At 41.0% G+C, this 19,172-nt stretch overlaps 1 protein-coding gene across 2 annotated transcripts; it reads right to left on the bottom strand.

Moving 5' to 3' along the window:
* Positions 1 to 165: 165 nt before the first annotated feature.
* On the bottom strand, positions 166 to 18,710 carry ERFE (erythroferrone). Of its 2 annotated transcripts, none has more exons than XM_060240865.1 (9): positions 18,357 to 18,710; positions 17,704 to 17,929; positions 12,494 to 12,613; positions 10,028 to 10,130; positions 7,626 to 7,846; positions 6,935 to 7,043; positions 5,985 to 6,075; positions 2,225 to 2,303; positions 166 to 1,836 (listed from the first exon to the last, which is right to left on the bottom strand). In XM_060240865.1, the coding sequence occupies exons 2-9, from the start codon at positions 17,899 to 17,901 to the stop codon at positions 1,738 to 1,740; spliced, it is 1,020 nt and encodes a 339-aa protein (XP_060096848.1). In that variant the 5' UTR covers positions 17,902 to 17,929; positions 18,357 to 18,710; the 3' UTR covers positions 166 to 1,737. The 2 variants fall into 2 exon arrangements, with proteins under 2 accessions (XP_060096848.1, XP_060096847.1); XM_060240864.1 differs by having other exon boundaries at positions 18,503 to 18,533.
* Between the last annotated feature and the right edge of the window lie 462 nt (positions 18,711 to 19,172).

Below are 19,172 nucleotides of genomic sequence, written 5' to 3'. Positions count from 1 at the left end.
TCATTTATCAGCAGGTCTAAAACAGTTAGTGCCATATGCCCCTAAAGGCATGGTGCTTTGTGATCTGTGTTATAGTCTTTGAGAGTCTATATAGAGCTTTTTTTGGATGCACCTTCCTGTATCAGGGTATTCCTTTTAAAATAAAATACAATGCATTTAACAAGCTAGGTACATAAATATATATTTCTTAATATAGTACAATAAATAGAGCTTCTCATAAAATACTCTATATCATATATTAATGTAGGCATTACAAAACAGCTGAAGAGTGAAGAGTAAGTGTGCTCATGAGGCAGGGCACCAATGTGGGCTTATCAGGCTGGAGGGTATTGCCAGAGAGAGAAGGGTGGGTGCTCAGCTTACTGGGAATTGGCCCAGTTCACAGACTATGAGGTTAGGGCCCAGCAACTGAAATGTATCTGCTTGGGCCAGCAATCTACAGCCATTTTCTGCTGGTGTTCTTTCCATCATGCTATCAAACTACACAATATTGATTTTTTTGTTTTTGGGCAAAAATATTTGCCTTAGCTTTCATGGAAGGAGGGGGAATTGCCCAAATATTCTCCTACATCAAAAATCCCTTTCACATAGAAGGCAGGAAGTCACAGTAGCATGCTAGCATTCTTATGTACAGGGAGTCTTTCAAGGGGAAATATTCAAAAATGTAGTTCTTTTGTGGAATGTAAAGATCCAGATGCACATCTGTTGGTATTTGAAGTAAGATTTCCTATGTGGTAGCAATGCAGAACATCAGGGGTCAAGAAGCACAATTTCAGAAAGAAAGCTGTTCTAATAGAAAGTTCTTGTGTTTTACGTAGCAGCATAGATACATGGAACAGTAGCCACAGCAATCTGTTACTGAAGTATATTTTCAGGCTTTAATAGATAAGGGTGTGGGTTTTTTTCCTCTGAAAATTAAACAAAATGCAACAGTACTTCAACTGCCTGCCTACGTGCCACAGTTACTGTAGCATGGGAGGGTGGTGCTCAGTGATGTCAGAATTCTTAGATATCGCTCTGCAATTCTGGCAGCCAAACAAAAAATTACTAAGAAATAAGACATTCTCTCTTTCCTTCATCATGTCAGCATTGGATGGCTGAGCCCCTTAACCTGCTATGATAAACCCTTAATCGAGTTCAAAATGGGTGGCACAAGGTAATATCTTATTCCTCTCCTTTGTTTAGAGTTAGATGTTTTTAAGGCCTCAAGGTTTCTGCAACACTGAGGATCTATAAGCACCCTAGTACTTAACCTCAAAACTTCCAAAATTGCAAATGATGACCATTTGGGCACTATGCAACAGAAGGCAGTAAGAGACTCCTGACTTTTTGAGGTAAAAGAGCAGATGGAAAATTTCATACTAAAACAAAAGTCCTTTGGGACATAGGTCAGAATCACTTTAGTATGGAATGTCTCAACATGACTATGTATACGGTTTTAAGAATAAACTCGCTTTGAAAAACATACATCAAAAGGTCAATAGTTAACAACCGAGGAATTTCTAGGTTAATGACACTTGCCCCTTCCTTTTTTGGGCAGGAGGGGCATTTCTTCTTGCACTTCAAATGCTTGACCAAGGAGCAGCAGTATGGTATTCCTGCATTGCATGGACACAAATCTTGCTGCTTTATAGTTCTGGTGCTATACACTTCTCTCTGAAATCAAGACTCATGTAACTGAAGACAAACTTAGTTTAGGGCTGGGTTCTAGCTTAATGATGGGCACCTGTGGGCCAGTCAGAGACCCAAAAAGACAGCACTGAAGTCTGACCCTCTTTGTATTGTGAGAGATGATCCTGTTGCATTGTCAACAAAAACTGAAGCATATTGGCCAGCCTGCAACAAAGAAGCTAAAGGTGAGTAAATGAATTCAACCTTCTATAGTGCTTAAATTACATAAGGATTACACACAAATGCCCATACATATGCCCCTCTTAAAACTACTGTATAGGAACCACTTAGTAAATGTTCATTTTTATCCCAAAAACCTGCTAGTTGCCTGGGGTTTAAAGCAATGTATGCCCTTGGACCCTTGATTTCCATGATAGATACAGAGAGAAAAGTGCTGGACCAAAATCATGTCATTCAATTAGCTACTCCTGTATTCATGTTATGATAAATGCCCTGCACTGGAAGTTCTTAGGTTTTCTAAGTCAGCCTTGCAGTCAGGAATACCCAGCTCCCTGTTTATGGCTTTTGGCAATGTGCATTTGCAAATGCTTACCTGCAGGAAGAGAATTCCATTGACTGAAATAGTGAAAAGTTTGCTGTGCTTGTCCATACCGCTCACTGTTTCCAATGAACTGAAAGCAAAAAGTACCCATTATCTTCCACAACTGTAATGGCTGCCAGAAAACATCAGGCACCTCCCTTTTGAAAAATGTAGTCCCTACTGTTTTTCAAGGGTGGCAGCAGCAACTACTGGGCACTGCCTGTTTCTGCCTGTTGTACTTTTAAAGAAATATCAAATATTTTATGTTGGGAGACAATTTACTGGTCTAAGTGAACATGTCATACTGGAAAGGCAACTGGCTAGCCCAAAGAAGAGCAAATAGGTAAGAATTCGCATATATGTCAAGATACCTTGGGTATGTTTGGAGGGTGGCATGCCAATTTAGAACTTGTCAAGTGCATAGTATGGAAGAGTCAGTATCCAGCATAGTAAACAAATTTATTGCCTGCTTTCAAAATGTAATCTATAAAGGGAAACTTTTCCTCGCTCCAAGACTACGGAGTGACTCTTTCCAGATCATTTTCGCGGATTTCGCACCAGAGTCTCTTTTGCAAGGTCACTTTGCATGCAGCCCCGCGCCAAACTGTTTTCGCATTAAAGTTGGATTGGCATCAAAGTCATATCAATCAAATTTGAGTCCCCCCCCCCTTTTTTAAGCGCATGCGTGGTTACATTATTGCATAACGACATAACAACCCCCATTTTTCATGGGCTAACTGCATCATGTGTGATGTTTGAGCTTTACTATTGGCTTTATCATCCTGTGCCGGGGTTTTGAAAGACGAACCCACCCACTCCCCCACAGCCATTTCTATTGTGATATCTGCATTCACAATGGAGAATATTGAGACCGAAAGTGTGGCATGCCTTTAATCCATGATGGAGGTGCTGGTTTTCTGCCTACATGCAGCAAGGCAACTCAGTCTGCTTAAGAGCATACGAAAGCCTACAATCTGTATAAAACTTAGTTGGTCTTAAATGTGCACTCGTCTAGCACTTTGTTCTATTGCTTCAGACCAACATGGCTGCCCACTTGAATCAACCCTTATGTATGATAACGTGTTGCATTTAATGGATGGCATTTCGCCACTGAAATATCGTAGTAACGCAATCAAATAAAAATGTTTTTAAAAGGGTGGGCACATGCCATAAGAGAAGCCATGTTGGATCACGCCAATGGCCCATCCAGTCCAACACTCTGTCACACAGTGGCCAAAAAATTTATATATATACACAGTGTGGCTAATAGCCACTGATGGACCTCTGCTCCATATTTTTATCTAACCCCCTCTTGAAGCTGGCTATGCTTGTAGCCACCGCCACCTCCTGTGGCAGTGAATTCCACATGTTAATCACCCTTTGGGTGAAGAAGTACCTCCTTTTATCCGTTCTAACCCGACTGCTCAGCAATTTCATCGAATGCCCGCGAGTTCTTGTATTGTGAGAAAGGGAGAAAAGGACTTCTTTCTCTACCTTCTCCATCCCATGCATAATCTTGTAAACCTCTATCATGTCACCCTGCAGTCGACATTTCTCCAAGCTAAAGAGCCCCAAGCGTTTTAACCTTTCTTCATAGGGAAAGTGTTCCAAACCTTTAATCATTTTAGTTGCCCTTTTCTGCATTTTTTCCAATGCTATAATATCCTTTTTGAGGTGCAGTGACCAGAATTGCACACAGTATTCCAAATGAGACCACACCATCGATTTATACAGGGGCATTATGATACTGGCTGATCTGTTTTCAATTCCCTTCCTAAAAACTCCCAGCATGGCGTTGGCCTTTTTTATTGCAGGCAAACACTTCTCATCTTCCACAGTGAAGACAGAGGCAAAAAATGCATTCAGCTTCTCAGCCATTTCCCTATCCTCCTTCAGTAATCCTTTGACCCCTTGGTCATCCAAGGGCCCCACTGCCTCCCTGGCTGGTTTCCTGCTTCTAATATATTTGAAGAAATTTTTATTATTGGTCTTTATGTCAGAAGTCTTACGTGAACGCACTGCTCAGTTCTACGGCTGATGTGGGAGAGAATGGGTGAGATTCCCGCCCCCTCCCATGCAAGGCTGCCAGCATAAGAATGGTGTTCGTGATTAAAGGTGTTAATGTCTATCGCCTGATTCTGTTGCTTCAGATCAACACAGCTGCCCACTTGGATCAACCCTTATGATAAAATGGATGGTGGAATTCCGCTGCTTTGAAATATCATTGTAACGCAATCAAGTAAAAATGCTAAAAAAAAGGATGGGCACATGTTGGCTGATGATTTGCATGTGACGTCAAAGGGGGAGGCAGTGGGAGGGAGGACTAACCGACAATGGAGGGTAACGCCCCCAAAAGCAGTCGCTGCGAAATGGGATGATTTTCCCACTGCAAATTCTGTGGACTGGATCCACAGGTTTTTGGAAATTCCACAAAAAATGAGCACCCAGATACCACGCGGTGGAAATGGTTAAGCCGCAGATCAGAAGGAGGATGCGGAGTAACATGTGCAAAATCCAGCAAATGCCCCAGAGAAAAATGGGATGCCACCTTGAGTTAAACGCTAGTGCAAAAACGGTCTACCAGTTCCTGAAGACTTTCCATAATTTTCAACAAGATCAGAGATGTGACCAGATTTCAATCCAAAATGGTCATGATGTATGTGGAGGGGAACCAAAACCGAACTAATATGGGGAGGCTCAAACCATGCCCTAGGGCAGGGGTGGCAAACAGTAGCTCGCCAGATGTTTTTTTGCCTACAACTCCCATCAGCCCCAGCCAGCATGGCCAATGGCTGGGGCTGATGGGAGTTGTAGGCAAAAAACATCTGGAGAGCTATTGCTGGCCATCTCTTCCCTAGGGTGTGATTTTCGTGACCTTTGGATTCTATCTATCCCTCTATCCTCTCTCTCTCATCTCTCTCACTCTATCTCCTATCCTCTCTCTCTTATCCATCATCTCTCTCTTATATATCCATCTATCTTCTACCTACATCCCTGCTAAAGACAGACATGTTTTTGGATAGGGAAGGATCATTTACAGAATAGGAACATCCTAAAGTATAGGGCAAGGACAGAAGATAAAATTCAGTAACCCGACTGAATGCAGTTGTGCTGTCATAATTTTTTACGTTATGTGGTCATGGAGTATTAGAGATGTTTTTTTGTAGTGGGGCTAGAGATAACTGCCTTATCAAAACAATAAGAAACTCTAGTTTTAAGCAGGCACCCACTAGCAATGTTCTGTACTAATGGAGAGAGACTATGGCTGCTTCACATGGTACATGGCTTGCAAAAGTTACAGTTCTTATGTGGAACAGCCTTCATACACAATAAACTTCTTCTAACTTTCCATGTGTGTCTAAGATGTCCCACCTACTATATGTTACTAAGTAGGGGCTGCTGTGAAGTACATCATGTCTATAATGAGCAGGGGAAACTAGGTTACTGCAAAGAAGAGAGTGTAGCCAGTGGCTATGCACAAATTTCCCTTCTTTTGTTCTTAGCTGTCACCAAGTCTGATTCTAGCCTTGGCCAAGGTGACAACAGGTTCTGGTCCTTGAGCACAGAGTATACGACTTGGATATAGAAGAACCCAATTAAAATGTCTACTTGTAAATTCACAAGACATCCTGGGACAAGTTCAGGCTAACCAGCCTCACAGGACTGTTGAGAGTGGATTGCTGTAGGTTTTTACCCTCTCAACTGTTGGGGCAGGTCAAGAAGAAATATTACATTTTCTTGCCTGAGATCTATTTATGCTACACATACTCACATATTCTGCTGGCAGAGTGACTCAACACAGATAAGCAAGCGCAGGCGATCCTGGGTGAGTGACTGGCTTTTGTTTGAATGATTCCTGTTAGCTGCAATAGGCAGAAACACATCAGGCACAGAACATGGTACCTGCAGCAAGAAATAAATCCTTGGCCACAATAACTGCACAATTCCATTTTATATTTTTGTCTTAAACTATTTCACACCGTAGTGTTTAAAAGCCCTACATGAAAACAGTCTTTTGGCCCACCTCCAGCCATCTGTAGCCCCTCCAGGGACAACTGAAGCATAGAAGACCCACTTGAAAAAATGATATCTAAGTTCAAATGCCAGGATTTGGCTGCAATATCTTTTAAAAATTACCTCTTTAACAATCATTTTCAAAAATGCTTAAAGGACCAGATTAAATTGACAACATTCTATTGAGACTAAATTTGAACCCTCCAACAGTACTGTGCCATAAAATCCAGGGAAGGTCCTTACAATGGAGGAATATACATTTTTAAACAAACAAAAGTCCAGGTGCACATCTAGCTTTTACTGGATCCTGTCCTATAGAAGAACATAAGAGAAGCCAGGTTTGATCAGGCCAGTGGCCCATCCAGTCCAACACTCTGTGTCACACAGTGGCCAAAAAAATTATACACACACACTGTGGCTAATAGCCACTGATGGACCTCTGCTCCATATTTTTATCTAACCTCCTCTTGAAGCTGGCTTTACTTAGATTACTCACAAAAGATGTGAAGGGAAGAATGCAGAAAACATTGGGGAAAACACATTTTTTTCCTGGGGCGGCTCTCCCCCAAGGCCTCTCCCCGCCCCTCCATGAAAGAATTAGACATTTTGGAGAAACTCAGTTCATTTATATCATCTGACAGTTCCACATTGCTAGTATTTATATGCTGAAGAACCTGGGTTAGCATACCACTTAATTTAAGCCCTTACCAATATGCAGTGTAGCAGAGAAGATGTAGTATCCACTTAGAGGTGCTTTGTATTGACCATTGGTAAGGTTTAGTCCTAGGCCACGATGGAATATCTCCCCTGCTTTAGGCTACAAGCAAAAATAAAGGCTCAAGAACAATGAAGAGAAAAATCAGTCTAGCTTTCTATATTATGTTTATAAGTAAAATTCCAAAGAGGATTTCCCAAAGAATGTAATTACATCAGAGAAATAAGTGACTGTGTCACTCAGTAACATACACTCAGATAAGAAATAAAATATGATGTTGGGCATTTGGGGGCCTACTCCTGGTTTCAGATTTACTTCTACTTGGGGGATGCTGGTTTTGGGGCAAAACTCTATGATAAATCTGGCTTCAAACCGGAGCACCACCCCCAACTGGAAGTAGGCCTGAAATCAGAAGGCGGCCCGAAAAACTCAGTTGGGGATGGGTTTCTCCCCCCTCCCCCGCTGGCCAGCTGGCTGGCAGCAGGCAAGAGCCTGCAAAAAGCGGGTGTTCTCCCACTCCCATTGTGGGGCTGGCAACCCTAGAATATAGTGTCATTAAAATTCCTCTTATCTTATGGCATGCAAGTCTACATTACTGGCTGTCCTGCTTTAGCGATTTTGAGAATGTAAAAACTTCCTTTTTACTGAAGTTTGCAAGAAAACCCCCACCCCCTTTCTACTCACTATGTAGTAGAGATGAAGTTCTTTAAGGGACCGTCGTTCAATGGAAATGTTCTTCCGGGTCCGGCAGTGGAAGGCTGCCTTCACTTGCCCCTGCTCCCTGCTTGCCAACAGTGAGCCAGTTATCTGAGCCAAGAAGTTCTCTTCTTTCCTGTCCCTTTCCTCCTCTTCCTGGCAGTTGTCACAGGTTTTCAGATTAAACTCTTCCCATTCCCTGATTATTCCTGGGCAGCCAAAACACAAACAATAAGGCTAGGTCTAATCATGCTTTCTGTGGAAGTAAAGATCAAAATCCACTTGCTTTCGACAATAGCAATGTCAACCTAGGCAGACTAGGTAATCTCACTACTTTTATCTTAACACAGGCCATCCCAATTGTTGGTCTATCTGGACTCTTTTACACAACCAAGGTTCAATGGAAAAAGTATCCACTTCTGAAGCTGAAAGGAAAGGAGAGCAAGGAATGAATTTTGACCTCCTGATAACTATACCTCAGGTGAAAGCCACATGTTAAAACACACATATGACTTCTGCTAACCTGCCTGTCCTTGGTAACATTCTAGCAAAAGATAACATATCATACAACAACTTCATCCTCAGAGTGTCCTCACTCCACTGCCAAAGCTTGCTTCATCATTTATTTTAGATATTTATATCTTGCTTTTCTCTCTACTGGAGATCCTAAGCAATTTACAACATAATTCTACCCCCTCAATTTTATCCTCATAACCACCCTGTGAGGTTGGTAAGCCTGAGAAACAGTGATTGGCCCAATGCTACCCTGCAAACATCTGTGGCACAGTGGGCATTTGAACCTAGGTCTCCCAGGTCCTAGGGCAACTAGCCATTCCACTATGCTGTCTCATTTACTAACCAGGATACATGGGCAGATATCCTTGTAGCATCCAGCTTGCTTCAGTGTTTTCAAATGCTAATCATTACAATGAAACACCACCATACAACAAGCAAGCATAAGGCAGATCAGCACAAAATATTTTATTACCACTGACAGCAAGGATGCCTGACCTGTTAAGCTTGGGGGAGGGGCTGACCTTCAGTTAAGCAGCTTGTAGGCTAGAGTGCCAGAATAATGATACTACTTAGTACCATCCACTCAGACTAATGCACCTGGGGGGTCCACGTCACCCATGGAAAAAAGTGTTGAGAAGAGAAAGTGCCATACATCTCTGAAATAATGCAGGGAACTCTCCTGAGAGCAACATCAGTCAGCTGAGAGAAAAGTCCAGGTGCATATCTAGCTTTGACTGAATCAGACCACACTCAAGTTTGCTCCAGTTCACCAGCCTCCCTCCTAGTACCAAAAAAAATTGTACCCCCAGATACCGCTGTAGTAACCCAGAGGTCTCTGACACATCCTCTTCTTTAGCAGTGGGAAGATACTAAGACATGAATCCAGAACAGCATGTCGAGACGGTTAGCATCAGAATGAGGTTTGGATGTGACAGCTGCCAGATGACCATCAGTGACTTGGATACCAACATGATTTCCACCCCAGAGGAATGTTATAAATGAAAGTCTATATGTGAAAAACAATGTGTGTGGATCCAGCAATGTGTATGAAGAAATACAAACTACCTTATTACAGTTCCGCAAGTATAAGATCTTGTGCAACACCTAGCACTTTCCTCCCTATAAATTGTAGTGCCAGAAACTGATTGTACAAGACCTTGTAAAAGTGAAAACACAAGTGATCATACAATACATTTGACTTGATGCAAGTGGCTATCACCATATTTTTGTTTCTTGTTTTTTCAATTTATGCAAGTGAAAATTTTGCCCGGAACCAATTTGAATTTGTACTCCAGACTAAGGTTATTGGGATTGGCCCCAGGCAAACACTCTAAAATGGGACATTCATCTATTCATAAGTACATTTTTGTTGCACATTTATAATATTTCTATCACCTCTCCAATAAGGTAGCAATAGGTGGGAAATGGCTCATACTCAAGAGAATGTTGATTCTTGAGTTGTATTGGTGAATTAATTTTACCAACTGATGTAAAAATCGGCTACATAGATGGATCTATATTTTCCCACCTGAAAAAAACAGTGAAGAACACTGTGTGATGCACCACCGTTCTACCCAGAATCTCCTCAGAACGGACCCTTCTATCTCAAACTCCATATTCTTGGAGGGATGTCAGCTTTGCCAACATTTAACTATAAGTATACTGAGGTTTGGGAGTTAGAAAAATCTTCACTTATGAGACTTAGGGACAAAAAAATTATTTCAAATTTTTTTTTTAGAAACACTGGAGTCCTGAAGAAAAAAGTAAAAACTCAAAAACTAACATCACAGAATCCAGAAAGATCATTAAGACAATAAATTACATAATAAATGCCTGAATCAGGCTGCTCAAAGTGTACAGTGTTTGTTCCATACCTTTAAGCAGCAATCGGAATTCCCGTAGCAGCTCCTCCTGACTGATCACAGCTCCAGGAGGTCCTGGTGGACCAGCTGGTCCTGGAGGGCCAGGAATGCCAAACTAGAACCCAAGTACAGGAGAATATTTTACATCAGTGCCCTTTTATAGAATGAGATAGCAAACCTATTGCTTACTTTGCAAGGGTCCACCTCTTTGGTCTCTAAAGCCTGCTTCTATATCAGCCATAAGTTTGCTACACATTAAATAAGCCAGCTGGCAGAGGGTTCTGTAAGTCTTTCAGTATGGCAATGGAAATGGCTTATATTTCCCCAAGTGACATATTTATTTGGAAAATGTATATGCCACCTCTCCAGAAACCTGTTTGATGCTGCTTACAACTAAAATGCAACCATTCAAACTCAACCATTAAACAAAAAGGCCAACACCATTAGAACCCTATAAAAATTAAAACAAATCAAGGCAGCAACATAAAATACATGCTGAACATCCTAAAATGGCCAGAAGCAGACCATTAAATATTTGGAAGATAAAAGCCACTTAGTTAAAAGCCTGGGTGAAACAGAAAGGTGGGCATCTGGTGAGCTTGAAGAAGGAAGTCATTCCAAAGGTGAGGCACCACCACTGAAAAAGCCCTGTCTCTGGTCACCACCCATTTCACCTCTGCAGGCCCAGTGATCAGAGCTTCAAGACGAGGTTCTTAACTGCCAGGCTAGACGATATAGGTGGACAGAGTCCTTCAAGTACCTTGGCTCCTAGCCATTTAGGACTTTAAAAATAAGAACCATCATTTTGAACTGTGCCTGGAAAGAGACAAGCAGTCAATGTAGATCTTAACACAAGGGAGATATGATCCCTGTATCCAGCTGCTGACAATAATGTGGCACTTTGAACCAACTGAAAATTCCAGTTTTAGTGTTACACTGTAATGTGCCTTTTTGCAAATTAACTGCACATATGTCAAAACAAATTTTCCTCTGACTGTTTAGCGGTCAATCTGACACAAGAATGCTAAGATTCTGAGAAGTGGATACACAAGTATTAGTCCTTTACTGGGTGTCATTTTGTATGTAGAAAGAATCGTGTAAGTACATTAAAGAGCTAACTACATGCTATACACATGTGTGCAACTGATCCCTGATCCCATCTTTGTAAAACAAACAGCTATTAGGGTTGTAATGTAATGTAAAATTTTATTTATATCCCGCCCTCCCCCGCCAGAGCAGGCTCAGGGCGGCTTACAACATTTAAAATGAACAATACAATAATAAAACATTAAGAACACATTAAAACCAATCAGTGATTAAAACATTATATATAGTCTTCTAAAAGCACACAACTTGGTGACTCAGCCTGTCTGTAACATGTACGTTCCAGAGTAACAAGTTATTATTCAGTTTGATACAGAGTTTTAGAGTCTTCAAATCGCCTGCCACTGTTCCGCTTTAATTATTTTCCTTTTACATTGGTGGATTTGCTCTGCTCATTTTGCATAGCCAAACTTCTGTATTTCCTGCTGAAAGCGTTTCAGTTTCAGGGATCTTTGTAGTTCTCCCCTCTTCCATTTTATCCCCAATGCACAGCTGCCTTAAAGTCACCCAGTCATCTAAGTGGATATTTGAAGGCGCATCTCCCTGGTCCTAGCCCAACACTCTAAACACAACATTTCATAGCCTTTGAGATCTATATATTGATTGCAGGTATATAAAGACAGACAGCCCACCTTTTCAGTCTGGATAATAGAGAAATTTCATCTCTCAAGTGTATCCTATGTACCTGAGGTCAACTTTTTTACAAAAAATGTTATTCCCTGCTGTAATTCTTCTAGACTTATTAAAGCACACATCTGGTTCCAATCTACTGCTAGACCAACAATGCACTTTTGGTTACATGTAGGAAGGCTCTACCAGTCTTCATGAAGAGCTAGAGAAGCTTCCTATGTCAAAATCTGAGAGCCCACTGTCTAGACAGATTCTATTTTGCTTACCCTAATGCTATAAAAGCATTTTCCCTTGTGATGTTTTTGTACTAAAAATCACTGCCGCTGCTACCTCCCACAAGCTACTTTTACCCTTGCTGGGGGAAACTTAGACACACATAGGGGTTGATTTTCATGGGCAAACAAACAATGCAAAAGGGACAGTTAAATATCAAAAGGGAAGAAGTGTGTGTCTCTCAGTGGTTATTCTACCTGACTACCTCAGAAGAGAGAGATGAAACAGCAAGCTTCTGCCATCAGCCTGGGAACAAATGCTATTTGCCACTGTGTCCTTCCAGAGCTATCTCCTGCAGTGGTCATTTCATCTGATCATTTTGGAATAATTTTATAGTTTAATAGGATCACCTGGACTTTCCATTTTCCCTTTCTGTGGTATATCACATCAGGTATTACTGTGTACTGTAAATTGCCCTGAATGCAGGGGCAGGAAAGTGCTATATTAAAGTATCAAATAAAATAGAATTACCCTGATTTTTTGGGATTTGCTTTTGCTTCTCTTTCTGCTGTTTGCCCCTTTATTTGATTGCTTCATAAAGAACATCCAGGCATCCCGGGGGTCAATGTGAGCATTTCCTGTAATAGTTTCCTTTTTGTGGTGAGAAGTAAACAAACAAAGATAAAGATATCAATGGTTCAGGTATACATGTGGAAGCACAACCAGAGAACACAGAAACAAAATGTTAACTTTTTTTTTTAAGTATTCCTTGAGGATGATCTTGGCTCAGCATCTTCATGAGGCCTTCTATATGCATACATTCTTTCACACGCTTCAATTTTAGTTTATTATTATGAGCTTTCCCCCTTAAATTAGCTCATAATGAAAGTGAATTAAAACAATAAAAAATAATCAAGACATTAAAAACAAAAACTGTGATTCAAAAACCTGAAACAACATCTTAAGAACATCTGGAGTTGAGAATCTGCATTATGCTGATCATACCCCATTATTCATTTCTTTATCTAAGCCTCCAGATTCAGCTATCTCTGGAATCTGTGGTAAAGTAGATAAGGATAAACAATCTGTAGCTGATTCCAGATACAATGGAGATGTCATTTGTTGGGGAAAATGATGTTCCTCATAAGTTGGACCTCTTTCTAGATGGGGTTACATTGACCCTCTTGGATTAAGTAAAGAGCTTAGAGGTGTTTCTAGATCCAGCCCTGCTCTTCAAAGCACAAACTAGGATAGTTTCTAGGAATCCCTCCCTTTTATCCTTTGCATCCAGTTCAGAATCTTTTGTCCCTTTGTCATTTCGCTGACTTCACAAGACCGTTCTATGCCCATAAAGGAGTGTTTCTTTATTTACACCTGCCTTCCAAATTAGGCCATTCCAGCATTTCCTCCTGAAAGTAAGGTATCCTCAGGAGGTCTGCAATGACTGTTAGAGATCCAGCATTTTCTGTGATAGTACCTCAACCTGGGGAATAACAAATTCTATCAGTGAGCCTTTTCTAGCCTTGGGACTTTGGAACATGCTCTGATATGGAACATATGAAACTGCCTTATACTGAATCAGACCCTTGGTCCATCAAAGTCAGTATTGTCTACTCAGACTGGCAGCGGCTCTCCAGGGTCTCAAGCTGAGGTTTTTCACACCTACTTGCCTGGACCCTTTTTATATTGGGAAATACCTGCTATATTTGGGATGTTGATTCAGCTTTAAATACTGCTGTTCCAATGTTTAGACTACACTTCTGCTGTCTTTTTGAAAATGTTATATCGTTTTATATTTTATTACAGTAAGTTAAGATATTTTGTAAGCTGTTTCAAGTTAGATGCAGGATATAAAAATATTCTGAACAGAGACTTGGATCCAGTGGAACATTTCTGCAAACAGAAGGGACCTGTCAGTGGAGCAGATCTTCTCCCCGCTTGGGCTGTAACTTAAAGCATGCCCTGAAACAGCAAGAAGACAGTCTGTGAAATTGCTCCACCTTTTGTTCACAGAAATTTTTTGTGGCATCAGACCTAAAAGAAATGACCATAAAACCACAGCAATAGCCATATTTTTAGTTGAGAGATTTTTAGCCCACTATTCTCTAACAAAATACTTGAGAAAGGGTTTTTAAAAATACTCTGTGGTGAGGGCCATTCTGCAACTGAGGTGCCCCACTGAAACTGCCTTCTCCATTCTTCCCATTGAGTTCACTTAGGATAATCAAACAGTTTCAACACTCAAAACAGGCCAGAATGGGTCTGTATAATTAATTTCATTCACTGACTGGAGGAGGTCCACCAACACATTCTCAAGTACCTACTTACCAGTAGTTAAGGCTAACTGCATCCAAGGACAGCTTATTCAAGGCTGATTTCACAAATGCCTTCTTCAAGACACCAACTATATTCTATCCTTTAAGAAAGTACTCACTACCTACTGAACCCAACAGGATTATCTCTCCCTCTCTCCAACAGAACCAGTTAAGAAAAGCAACAGCCAAACGTAGATGTGGTACACTGGATTTCTTCCAGCAACTGGCCTACTACCTCACTCAGGCCTTACCTCTATACCATCTTGTCTTGGGACTCTACCATTATTCAAGAGGGATTTGCAAACCCCATACCACAAACATGATGCTCTTATCTGTTCAATTATACAAGTAGCTCTACTGAGGAATACATCCACAAAACCCAGAATGTTGGGATAACAAAGCCTGGGAAAGCCTCCAAGCATCCAATTTCGCATATTACTTAAGCAGGAAGCATGCTTTGCCAAATGTTTTTTATGCTGGCATATGCTAAACGATATCCTCAAACTTTGCAAGCATCCCCTACTTAGTGGTTTTATTTTAAAAAAAACACAGTGAAGAGAAGGCCAAAAACCCTTTAAAATATATTCTCTAGTTTATACAGCTCTCATACTTTATACAATTGCCATACAAGCCAATTAAGAAATACTAGAAATTTCCTAAATATCTGAGGGAGATGGATCAGCTCTGTTTTGAAATGGCCATTATGATTTTGCTTCTTGCAATGGTATAGTTATTTGCTTCCTTGCTAGTGAAATTCAACTATCTTCCATAGCTAGTTTCCCACAATTAGTATAGACAAAGCTGGAGTGCCTTCAAGATATAGGAATTCTGTTAGACTGAAAAGCAGAATTCATCTCTCGGTGGAAGTGCTTTATGATCCAAAAGAGCATTGACTTATTTACCTTCAGCATCTTATAAAAAACGCTGTTTTGATGGGATTTTGAGAGAAAAGAGAAGTATGTGGAGGACATGAATGGAATATTGTCTATAATTTTGTTTTACTACAATCTTGGACTTGGTTCACAGATAGATCTTTATTTAACTTGAGGACTGCAACATCATGATGGTGTCTGAATGAAACCATCATGGATCTAATGCCCCAGTTAGAACTTTTACATCACATATGTGACACCTTTCAAAATCACAAAATGAAGAGTAATGAAGGAATCTGATAATACAATCTCTCTCTCTCTCTCTCTCGGCTTGACTTCGCGAACGAAGATTTAAGAAGGGTGCAGTAGTCCACGTCTGCTGCAGGCTCGCTGGTGGCTGACAAGACCAATGCGGGACAGGCAGATCCGGCCACAGTGGCTGCAGGGAAAAGTCTGATTTGGGGTTGGTGCTGTAGCATACAATAGATGCTATGGAATAGACCACTGAGTCAAACAATTGGAAGCAAACTGAAATGTTAGTTGTTCAACTCACACCCTCTGCTCAGAATTCTGTCCACTGAGTTGAAAGCACAAGTATTGCAAACTGATAATACCAAGATGGCTACAAAAGGTAGATGCAGTCATCACATACGTTGTAACTGCACTGACTTTGTAAGATGACCTCTTCACGTCACATCAGTGGTGAAGATCCACGTAGATGCACTATATAGTTTGCAAGATCTGTAAAGCTTTTCATGGACCCACTGTATACTTTTTGCAGATTCTGGTGAACTTCACAGTTCAGCCTTTTCTTACCAGAGGAATTACTACAAATCTGAAAGACTACTTCCTCCCACATAAACTTGCCTGTTTGTTAAGGTCTTTATCTGAACCCTTGCTTTGGGTGCATACTTCTTCAAAGGTTAGGTGGGTTTCTAAAAGAGCTTTTGCTGTCACGACACAATTTATGGAATATCCCCCCCCCTGAATTTTTGTCAATCACTTTCCCTGTACCTTTTAGGTGGCAGGTAAAAACTATTTTATTAAGGACATTGGCAAGATACAATAAACAGATTTAAAAGTTACATCATAACTGCTATAACTGCTACTTGCTTTTATTTGATCACTGTGGATTGTTATAACAAGCATATACTGTTTTTAAATTATGAAAACTGCCTCAGAGGTTTATGTGAATGGAAAGATAGATATAACTTAGTTAAAATCAAACACCAGCTTCCGCCTTAAGTAAAATAAATTAGCATATGCTTTCAGTGATGCACAGCCCAATGTCATGCATGCTTACTTAGAACCAGGGGTCATTTAGTAGAAAAAGAAATGCCAGAGCTCATTAACACAACTCATTTGCATAACTCATTTGCATATGCCACACATCCCTGACATCACCAGAAGGTGTACTAAATTATATCAGCATCTACCTTAAAAATGCTTCTTGAATTATAATTGTCCTTAATAAAACCTTATTCCCATCATACTTCTAAAATTACTTTCTCCTTTGTGCCCACAGCGGCATGATGAAGATTTCCATCTGTCTGATTTATATGTTTTGGTTACTTTGCCATTTTTTGTGGGGAAAAATATTAGAAAGTTTTGCAAACCTTAAGAATTCAGCAAAATTCTCACAATGGGGCTCAGAAGCAAGTTTTAGGGGGGGTGGCTAAGGAAGAAAGATCACAATAAAATTTAGAGGTTCCAGAGCTCCACTCCTGTAAGCTCCTGCCCCAAACAAGGTCTACTTAGAACTAAGGCCTATTATACTTGATGGGTGCACATCAGTGTGTGTAAGACTGCAGCCCTAACTTCACATTGCCGTCAGCCAAACTACTTTGTACTGAAAAACATGTGTTCAGATTCCTCAGTCTATACTTCAAAATATTTGCATGTGGGAGTTCAAAGCATGACTTCTGTTATTTGACACAAGTAACTAGATAGCATGTCCTTTCCAAATGGCATTTCCCATACTTCTTTATTCAGTACAAGGGAATGTGGGACAGTAGCATTACAAAAAAACAGTAGTCAGAATAGACCCATACCAAAATTGCAGTGTAAACAGTGCTTAAGTAAAATGAGTTACAGCTAAATTTACAACAGATCTGTGCAATGTTTATTGCACTCAGAAATAAAACGCAATGAGCCCAATGAACCTCCCATAGTTATACTATGGATATTTGATATTGTAGTTGGAAACATACACTTCCTCATGCAAATATTTTTTTCTAAATAACATCCCAAAGTACATTCTAGCCCCCTCATAGGGCACTGCTTTCACTTCTCTACACACCCAAGTGTTAGTTTTGTGCCACACTTATTGGGAGAATGAATCAGAAAACAGCTACATTTGATTAGTGCACTTCAACCATTACCAAGGGATGGACTGAAGCCCTAAGTAAGCCAGTTGCAGAGTAGTATAACAAAGTTTGAATTCAGTGGCACCTGTAAGACCAATGAAGTTTAATTCTAGGTATAAGCTTTCATGTGCACGCACACTTCATCAGATACACCGAAACCAGATCTACAGAGTAGTATGTGTACTTACGGGATCATTGGATGATGCTAAGGGGAGGTTGCTGCCTGCTCTTTGTCCTGTGGGATATTCATTCCACTGGGATTTCTTCTCATGGCTCCTTCTGCTTCCATTTTTCTCAGTTGTCACAGAACCCGCACAAGAAGCCATTTCTAGCAGCCCCATGGCCAAGAATAGAAGGGGACAGCTGGATAGACGAGGTCCTGCCATCCTCTGGCACACAACTGCACTGAAATTTCTATAGAGACAGAGCCCCAGGTTTAGGCATTGCGAGGGATCTCTCAAAAGCAGAAAAGAAAAGCAGGATATAGATGTTCAAACAGGCAGTGTGAGTGAGTTCCACAGACAAGATTCCTGAAGAGATTCCACAAAAGATAATTAACTGCAGGGCTGGGAAAGGAGAGAATCCAACAAGACCCAATGCATCTATTTCATAATAGCCCAAATCAAGACAGTTGTGCAATATATATATATATATATATATATATATATATATATATATATATATATATATATATATATATAATAAAGGAAGAAGGGGAAGGTGGGATAAAAAAAAAATTAAGCCTTCCTAGTTAAGCTCATAAGAGCGATGAAAAAAATGTAAGGCTTAGCTGGGGAGAAGGGATGGCAAAGATGGGAATAAGCACCGAATATGGCCTCACCGACAAACCCTTATAACTCAGGAAGCTTAGTCAGAGAAGGTCGGGGATCCTGGAGGAAAAAACCCAGCAGTGTCCAGTTGATGCAGTGCCAACTTTTATCTTTTTTAAAGAATGCAAAAAATCCTCCACTGGCTCCTTTCATCCACCGGTTTGGCCGCCTGAGGACCCCTCTTTGCAGTGCCCTTTTTTGTGCGCTAGGACTCGGGGTTCCGGGGGGCGGGGCGGAGGGGAACCCCTCCGAACGGGATGCGCCACCGTCTCCTTCTCTCCTTGCCTGCTCTCCCTGCCGGCTTCCCTTCCTTTAATAAGCTTGAATTCCCCGCCTTCGTAGGCGCTCCTTCTGGGTATCCAGCTGATGTAATTCTTTATCCACAGCTGTGACAGACGGAAAAGTTACGGAAGCCAACGGGTCGAAGCGAGTTTGAAGATCCACCTACCGGCAGCGGCAGCAAACTGTAACAACCTCAGGCTTCTAGCCCATGTTGAAATGCGAGAGCCTGTGGCAGCGTGCGAGACCCACACAGGCAGAATGTGGCATGGGCAAGTTTAAAGTGATGAGAGGCAGGCGCAAAACAGAGTGCAGCGCTTCATTCTCCCATGCAAATTGTCCACAAGAGCCGGAGAGAGTGTGTGGACTCATCCTGTATTGCTCTTGATTTAATGCAATGCTAGCAATGGTCATATCTCCAAAATCAATATATGTGCATTTGTTATTCACTTCTTACCCTCAAACGACTGTATTTTGCTGCTCAGAAGTTCTTGTGTTCCAAGTCAGAACGCTAGAGAGAGTTCCACTGCTCAAAACATGGATTCAAG

The sequence above is a fragment of the Heteronotia binoei genome, chromosome 6 (genome assembly GCF_032191835.1).
Source record: "Heteronotia binoei isolate CCM8104 ecotype False Entrance Well chromosome 6, APGP_CSIRO_Hbin_v1, whole genome shotgun sequence".
NCBI lineage: Eukaryota > Metazoa > Chordata > Lepidosauria > Squamata > Gekkonidae > Heteronotia > Heteronotia binoei.
The sequence above is the reverse complement of the archived record's forward strand: the minus strand, read 5'-3'. Positions and strand labels throughout refer to the sequence as shown.